The following is a 9,362-nucleotide window of genomic DNA, read 5'->3' as shown; positions in this document are numbered from 1 at the left end:
TTTCACTGCAGGGTCTTTGTTCATAACCAACAGTTCATATCTGTAGAGCAGTTCCACAGAATCACTATAGATCAGTGAAGTTTTGGAGCAATAATTCATGTACTTTCTTCTTCCAAGAACAAAGCAGAAGCATTAAGACATTTTTGCCTTTTAAATCATAAGTGTTCACAGAGTGAACAGTCCACAAATGACAAGACTTTTATTAAAAGTTCAAATATTTGAAGGAACAGCATTCGGTTTTCTTCCTTTCTATGATAAATGGCTAATATTACTACAGGGAAATAATAAAGGATCTCATGCTATGATATCAGTGCTAATGTTGGATGGAAACATTTTTCACATTAAGCTAAAATAATACAATTTTCTTGGCTACTTCCAGAGCTTGTGTCAGTCACTGGTCAAGCGTTTCAAAACACTTACTGTTTATTGACATATTAATTACTGATTATGCCACAATATGCCACAAATCACAACCACTAGATTCGTTCCAAGCAAAGTGCAGAGCGAACCAGAAAGAAATAAAATCAATCCTGTGGAAAATTCAATTCAGTCTGTACTTGACGAACTGCATGTTGGTGTAGAGAAACTGGTTGTAAATTTCTTTGATATATCCATTTAGATCATCCAGGATTCTTTGTATAAAACAATACATCATAACTGTAATACTACAAGGCTACATAAGTTCGGTAAAAGTCAGCCAAGTGTGAAATTGCTAGGTTTGGCTTCACCATGAGTGATGACCAAATTATTGATTAGGGGCCACAATCATTTTGTTCTCTTGACAAAAGCAATCAGATAGCGCAGGCTTTCTTGTTATATGAAGGGTTACTTCTGAGTAATAACAGGATTCCACACAACACAAAGTTATAAGTAAAGAATTTTAAAGTAGAACTTTAGGATGGGATAGTAATGGGCAAGAGGTAAATGCTAGTCAGAGTTTGACTGTTACATTTCTACAAATCTCCAGGGATATAAAATTGTGTTTTACCTGAAAATATTATTCAGTAAATGTTTAAAAACCATTTGGGGAGAGTGGGCAGTGGCAAAGAGCAGCTTTAAGGCATTCATTGCAGGGAGAACACTTCAACAAGTAAATATTGCTAACATGCACAGGTAACAGGGAATCTGCAGTCAAACTGGAAGGGAGCTTTGCTTCCCAAATACTTATTTGCCAGGAATCAATTGCTTTCCTGAGAAGAACTTTGACTTCCAAGACAGATCATCCCTGAATCCTGGCTGTCAGTGGCTGTCTCTGTAATAAAAATATAGAATTGGAAGTTAGGTAGCAAACATGAACTTATTTTAACAGCATTTCACAAATATTAGGCACATTTGCACTTCAATTAGTTTAGCCCACACTTTCCTACATGTTTGTTTAGTTTTTCTTTTGGCTCCTTTTGTAATGCTAATACTGGAAGGATATCCCTCCTCTGTCCTATGGCGTACACACTTCAATAGATGCATTCTTTAGGAAAGCTCTCCTTTGCACAGCACTTTTGTTTAGCCACGAGATTGATTTCCCATACTCCATACAGCATTTTGTTAATAGGAATTAGCATATCAAGGACACAGTCTGCTTTTACCCAGAGGTGTTCCCATCAATATATTTCATTGTGTATCAATGGCTCACTGGTATCCAAAATCAGAATTCTCTTCCACGTATCGGCTGGGCGACTTTGACAAATGCAGAGTTCCTCAGGGTAAATTTTCAAGACCAAATGCATATTAAAATTAATCCAGGTAGATTCAACCAAGTTGCTGTTGGTTAGTAAGCAGAAATTGATGCAGAATATGCGACTTTATTTTAAAATTAGCTTCATCCCTACATCATCTTAATTTCAGTAAGTTACCACAATGTCACGTCATTATGATAATTGCTGTTTGAGTGCTCCATCAAATGCTAGATACTTCAGAGTTTAAAAACTATTGAGTAACATCAAGATACAATGCACTTGGGAATTCAGTGCTACTTTATCAAGTGCACCACTGACCAACTCCCACCCCGATCCTCACCATTGAAGGTGAGGGTGCACCTCAACAAGGGTGCAGTCTTAACCTTTAGATCTCTCCTTGGAATAGAGATGTAATTTCTACCATTGTGCCCACAAGCACTTTAATAAAGATAAAGTATAATGGACTAGTCTGCTGCTAGCACAGTAGACAAGCAGGTAGCTGGAAGAACACAGCAAGCCAAGCACCTTCAGGAGGTAGAGAAGCCGAACTCTCCACCTGCTGATGCTGCCTTGCTTGTTGTGTTCTTCCAGCCTCCTGCTTGTCTACTTTGGAATCCAGCATCTGCAGTTTTTTTGTCTCTAAGCCTTGTTAGCACAGAACATTCTTTCAGAGATTGAGTGTAGAAGAGCTGTGAAAATGCATAGCTACTGACTGACAGACAAAAGAATACTACTGACAAACACAGGAACATTCAGAGCTGTGAAAGCAGCAACTGAAAGTAACTTAAAAAGAACAATGCCAACAGGTCACAGGAAGCTCTAGGTAAAGAGACAATGGCTTCAACTATTCCTCTCCTAGCGCCAATTGAAATATAAAGTGATATGAAGCATAACATGCAAAATAGGTCTGTTTTACAAGCTAGATCTGCTAAGTGTGGTTGGTAGGGGACTGTTTCAAGGTGTATGCCACCCAACATTCTTAAGAATGGAAGACAAATACTGCAGAAATTTTGAAAATCCTAAAGGCACTCTTTGAAACTCAAACAAACATGATTTCTGAATGTCTCGTGTTCAATTGTGAGGCTCAAGGTGAGAGAGAGTCCATTAATCAAAATGTGATTTCATTAACTGAGGTCACAGAATCCTGTGAATTTGCACAATCAAAAGACAATCGAATAAAAGACAGGATTTGGCAAGGCAAAAGAAGATCCTGCAGTGAGACCATATCTACTGAGAAAGGAAAAGCCTCCTCTCAGGAATGCAGTGGATCAGTGCAGAAGCGCTGAGGTTGGAAATTAGTAGCTAAAGCATATGTATGGAAGAACAGAACTAACCTTGCATTCTAAAGATAGAAACCTCAGTCTCAAAGAGTAGAAGAAAAAGGGCAGAATGCAAATATTATGGAGGATATGCACAAAGGAGGCATGTCCAGCATGGGCAAAGCACTGTTCTTACTCCAAGAAAACAAATACTATTGCAAATAAGCATATAGCTAAAAGAAACTGTAACAACCAAGTATAGCTGGCCACTCTACACCATGCAACAAATAAAAGTAAAATACAGCGGATGCTGGAAATCTGAAACAAACACAAAAACTACTGGAGAAACTCAGCAGGCCTGACAGCATCTATGAGGAGAGAAATAGGATTAATGTTTCAGTCCAGTATGATTCTTCTTCATTGAATGCATTGACAGAAATTTAGCTTTGTTCAGATTTCGAAAATATGAGAGCTGGCGCAGTACAATGTTTGTTGGATTCAACAAATGTTCAGCCAAATACTTGCTCAATTTATCATTACCATTACACCAACTCACAAAAGGGACGTGTAGTGATATCAGGGCATTATCACTAAACGGCAGCATTTACAGCATTTACTACTGACAGCAGTATCACTGATCAAATGCTATTATATAAATGATGTCATCACCCTGCCGTGTGACACCAGCAAAACAGGACCTGGAGCAACTCAAATATAGGAGGAAAACGGGTTTTCATTTAGATTCAGGCCGTTAACACAGACAGACCAATATTATACTTAGATCTAGGAAAAGTGTCTGGCCATTGACTTTGCTTATAATATTTTCATAGCTTGGAAGACAAGCTGAGTGTCAAGTCCAATCAAAAGCCACTTCAAAACATTTTTCTTAAGCCACAACTAAATGATTCAAAGTATCTTTATAGAATGTTACTCTGGCTACAAAGATAAAAGTTAGATGGGACATACAAGCGAGGGAGACAGATATAAATGGAGTACATGCTGTGGACAGCAGTACTCCTGGTGAAAAAAGTAGAGAATGCTACAACAACATGTGAAATTTTCCATATCCAACATGCAGCAACAGCTCAATATGGTCTGGAAGTTATTAATCAAGAGTGGCACTGTATCTAACAGAAAAGCGCATTACTCAAATCAGGAGAGCTACCCAACAAAATACAACTCTCTAGCTTTTGCAGAAAGTAGTGGTAAAAGTATGGTTTGTAAGCATCAGGAAAGGAAACAGAGTCATTATCCCTCAGGAGTTGAGAAGCGATATGCTAAAGTGCAACCATGCAAGACACCAATGAATTGAGTCAAATCTAAGGAAGGCAAGAGATGTGCTCTACTGATGAAACACCAAACAAAATCAAAGGCCACATCAACCATTTCAATGTTTTTAGTAAATATGAAGTTAAGCAAGCTAGAAAATGTCTGATGACACAAGCCATCCCAAAGAGGCCAGTGATGAAGCAGGGATGAGACCTCCTCCCTGTCACAGAAACCGATTATCCTATCACCGTAAATTACTATTCTGATAACTTACTATTCATATAGTAAGAGTTTTATAGGATATCCAAAAACAAAGAAATTATATAAAGTAAGCACATTTCCTCCAAGGGTGAGAATGGGGTGTTATTATTGGCTAATAAAGAAGTGATGGTTGTAATGAATAAATATTTTGATTTTGTCTTCAATGTATAGAGGATACAAACAATATCTCTGTAATATTTTATATTACCTGTAATACCTGTAATTACCAGTAATCACAGGCATTATCTGTAGTGATACTTGTGAAGGTACTTTACAGTACTGTATTACAGGTAATACAAGTAATACAGGTAATACAAGTAATACCTGTAAATCAAGAGGTTGAAGGTAGAGAGGAAGTAGGGAAGCAGTGCTGAGCAAACTGATGGAACTTCAGGTTGATAAGTCCTGATGGCCTTCATAGAGTCATTGAGATGTACAGCACAGTCCAATTTATCCAAGTTGATCAGATATCCCAACCCAATCTAATCCCACCTGCCAACACCCAGCCCATATCTTCCCAAACCCTTCCTATTCATATACCCACCCAGATGCCTTTTAAATGTTGCAATTGTACTAGCCTCCACCACTTCCTCTGGCAGCTTCATTCTACATATGCACAACCCCTGCATGAAAAGGTTGCCTCTTAGGTCTCTTTTATATCTTTCCCCTCTCACCATAAACCTATGTCCTCAAGTTCTAGACACACCCACCCCAGGGAAAAGACCTTGTCTATTTATCCCATCCATGCCCCTCATGATTTAAAAAAAACCTCTATGAGGTCACCCCTCAGCCTCTGACGCTCCAGGAAAAACAGCCCTAGCCTATTCAACCTCTCCCTATACCTCAAATCCTCCAACCCTGTAAATCTTTTCTGAGCCCTTTCAAGTTTCACAACATTCTTCTGATAGGAAGGAGACCAGAATTGCATGCCATATTCCAACAGTGGCCTAACTAATGTCCCGTACAGCCGCAACATGACCTCCCAACTCCTGTACTTAAAACTCTGACCAATAAAGGAAAGCATACCAAATGCTGCCTTCACTATCCTATCTACCTGCGACTCCACTTTCAAGGAGCTATAAACCTGCACTCCATGGTCTCTTTGTTCTGCAACCCTCCCTAGGACCTTACCATTAAGTGTATGTGTCCTGCTAAGATATGCTTTCCCAAAGTGCAGCACCTTGCATTTATCTAAATTAATCTCCATCTGCCACTCCTCGGCTCATTGGCCCATCTGACCAAGATCCCATTGTAGTCTGAGGTAACCTTCTTCGCTGTCCACTACACCTCCAATTTTGGTGTCATCTGCAAACTTACTAAATATACCTCTTAAGCTCACATCCAAATCATTTATATAAATGACGAAAAGTAGTGGACCCAGCACCAATCCTTGTGGTTGTCCACTGGTCACAGGCCTCGAGTCTGAAAAGCAATCCTCCACCCACCATCCTTGGTCTTCACCCTAGGATCTTAAAAGAGATCTTCTCTTTTTAAGAGATCTTCTAATGAGATAGTAGATGCTGTTAATTTTCCAAAGTTCTTCAGATAATTGAAATGTTGCATTGGAATGGGAAGAAGCAAAAGAAGGAAAGGAGGCAGAAAATAGACAACTATAGGCCAGTAAGCTCACCAGTTGTAGTGGGAAATGTGTTAGAATTGAACATTAAGGAAATTATATTTGGAAAAACTCATGAGTAATTGGGAAATGTCAGCATTGTTTTATGAAAGGGAAATCTTGTTTAATTAATTTATTGCAACATTTTGAAAGAATAACATGCACTGTTTATACAGAGGCCTTGATGGTGTACTGTACTTGGAGTTCCACAAGGCATTGGAAAATTTCCACATGAACTAGGAGTAAGATGGTTTTAAAGTGTACAGAATAGCACACTAGGGATAGAAGACTGGCTGACAGAAAACAGACAGTACACATAAATGGATCTTTTTAATATTGCCAGGAAATGACAAGGAAATTGTATAGAGCTGGGCCCTCAATATTTTATCATTTGTGTCAAATACTTAGATGAGGTGACTGAAGACATAGTGGCCAAATTTAATAGGCAAGAAAAGATGTTGTGATGCAGATCGATACTGACAGATTGAGTGAGTGAGCAAAAATCCAGCAGATGGGAGCAAATGTGGAGGATTAGAAGTTGTTCATTTTGGCAGGAAGATTAAAAGATAGTATTTAAATGGAGAATGACCGCAGAATTCTGAGATCTAAGGGGATTTAGGTGTTTTCATGCATGGGTCACAAAATATCAGTATGTTGGTACAGTGAGTTATTAAGAAGGCTAATGGAATATTATCCTTTATTACAAGAGAGGGTGAATATACACATAAGGATCTTGTGCTTCAGTTGTACAGGGCATTAGTGAGATAACATTTAGTCCATATTGATTTTTAGATTAGATCCCCTACAGTGTGGAAACAGGCCCTTCGGTCCAACAAGTCCACACCGACCCCCCGAAGAGAAACCGACCCAGACCCATTCCCCTACACCTAACACTACAGGCAATTTAGCATGGCCAATTCACCTGATCTGCACATCTTTGGATTGTGGGAGGAAACCGGAGCACCCGGAGGAAACCCACGCAGACACGGGGAGAACGTGCAAACTCCACACAGACAGTTGTCTGAGGCAGGAACTAAACCCAGGTCCCTGCCGCTGTGAGGCAGCAGTGCTAACCACTGAGCCACCGTGCTGCCCTTAAACTGCCTCTGTGCCATATTCAATCACATGTTACCTTGATGCTAGAAATATTACCTATTCTCTTAAATTCATCCCCTTTGCCCATATTTGAACTGAGTCTGCACTGAATGCTGAAGCTGTCTCATCCTGGCAGAATCCAACATGAGCATCATTGAGCAGGTTTTGGTAAGTGCTATGTGATAGCTATATCCGTGACACCTTCTATCACTTTGATATTTGTGAAGACTCTGATTGTATGGTAATTGATTCAATAGGACTTTTGAACAATTAGCTACTTGGTTGGGTGAATGGTGATATCATGGTGTATGGCTGTATTCTCTGGAACTATCTGAAATACCTTGGATATATTCACTACCACTAATCCTTCTGATTGGTATTAGTCTTAACTAAGTGAGCTTGGCCAAGATCAAACCAATTAATACCAAAATAGAAAATAAACTTAACCTTGATAAATAATAAAGATTGATTTCATAGGACATAATAAAATAATGTAAGCTAATCTTGTAATATAGGGTTAACCCATCCAGAAATGAACTAGAGAATGGCTGTTATCTATTTTGTTGCATTGAAACAGATGAAATGCATGAGATATGTGCACTGTGCCTGTTGCAACTCAACAAAATAGGTGACTGCCATTCTCTGGTTCATTTCTCCTTGGCAATGCCTTGACCAATCACATTGCCAGGCTGAAATTGTAAACAAAACTTGGCAGTTAATTGTAAGTCATCATTAACAGGCACATTATCCACGGCAACATCACTACAAATCAGACTCCATCCCATCAATCCTCATACACAGATAAAGTGTTGTTTTTCTTTTCCATTGATAGTTCTTGTGAATTGTCCTGTCTTTTAGCAACAGAAAGTGAAATCTTTGATAGGTAGGAAAAAAATATACAGATAGTCATTGAATAAATGACAAAGATGGTAAGATGTTGTTTGAAAGAGATTCAATAGCAAAATGATGGACAGAAAATTGTTCAAACTTCCACTGGTTTTTCATTTTTTTGTTTTTATTCTTTTATCAAGTTTGAATTGTGTGCTGATGGTGAATGTGGACTTTGGGACACTTGTGATAAAAGGAAAACAAGGTGTGTTTGTTTGTGAGGTCAGGTCTGGAGGCCAATTGTAGTCTGAGCTTTACTGAGAAAGTTCTAATAGATCCAGCAACCCTGGATAAAGCATTGTGCTCAAAATGATAGCAGCAGTTGACTATTAAGAAGGTTAGTAACTGGGAAATGGTTCCAGCAAGCGTGGAAGAGACCTTATGTTCAAGCAGATGATAATTGTTGAATGGCAAGTGAGGCTCAGGAAAAGACAATCAGTCTGTCAGTGTGGAACCAAAATTCTTTTTGAGCTACACTTTCTGAGAGATAGTTCTGGGCCGCTGCTAAGACAGCATGAGGATTTGAAAGCTCTCTGCTGAATGTGCTACACCAGCTTCTGGATGCCCAAAGATTAGCAAGAATAGAGGTACTGCTGCCTTTGCCTGGTTGAATTGAGAAGGTGACCCTCATCAATGTTTTAGAAAAGCAGCCAAAGAATTCACATTTATACCTGTGAAAGAGTGCATCGTGAAAGCCATTTAAATAATCTGGCCAGTTTTATTATTTTCTTTTATTTATCTCTTAACTATGTTTGTTTGGCTGTCTGTCTTTTATGTGAATGTGGCTATAAAATGTATTTTGCACTTAAAAGACAGACATTAATCAATTTACCTTGTTTAATAAGCTCTCTACTAAAATGATTGTGTGTCTAAAAAATAGTTAAGTCTTTTGTTTAGGATACAAAACCACTTTTCATCATGCATACATCAAGATAATTCACAAAACCAATTAATTATTTGCAAAGTCTGGGATTGGTTATTCAAACGTCTGGTTAAGAATCACTGGAGAGGCTATTTGGAAATATTCAGTCGTTTAACTTTACTGTGTTACGAATACAGATGTCAAAAAGCTGATTTGGTTCAGCTGTCTGTCTCTGTGTCATAACAATAATCACAAGCTGTATGATGATCCAAGTTGAGGCAGTTCTCAGATGTAGAAGCAAATGGCAAACTGGCATTTTGTTACCAAAGGTAAGGAATGTTTTGAAACTGATGAGTACAGGAAGAGAATCAGACACAAATAAATGAATAGTATTCAAATGCCCATGGAAAAGCAGAACTTGAAGTAATTACAGATATTTG

At 38.6% G+C, this 9,362-nt stretch overlaps 1 protein-coding gene across 1 annotated transcript in view; it reads right to left on the bottom strand.

The window, feature by feature from the left end:
- Positions 1-270: 270 nt before the first annotated feature.
- LOC122554734 (doublesex- and mab-3-related transcription factor 1A-like) overlaps positions 271-9,362 on the bottom strand; it is a 34,386-nt gene continuing 25,294 nt past the window's right edge. The window contains exon 5 of the mRNA XM_087990235.1: positions 271-1,252. Coding sequence (XP_087846361.1) covers positions 1,179-1,252 — 74 coding nt within the window. The 3' untranslated portion in view covers positions 271-1,178. The remainder of the gene's footprint in view (positions 1,253-9,362) is intronic.

Source organism: Chiloscyllium plagiosum, unplaced genomic scaffold (assembly GCF_037043375.1).
Source record: "Chiloscyllium plagiosum isolate Xiang-an unplaced genomic scaffold, Cpla_swu_hap1 HiC_scaffold_9, whole genome shotgun sequence".
Taxonomy (NCBI): Eukaryota; Metazoa; Chordata; class Chondrichthyes; order Orectolobiformes; family Hemiscylliidae; genus Chiloscyllium; species Chiloscyllium plagiosum.
Note: the sequence above shows the minus strand (reverse complement) of the source record. Positions and strands in the feature narration are given on the sequence as shown.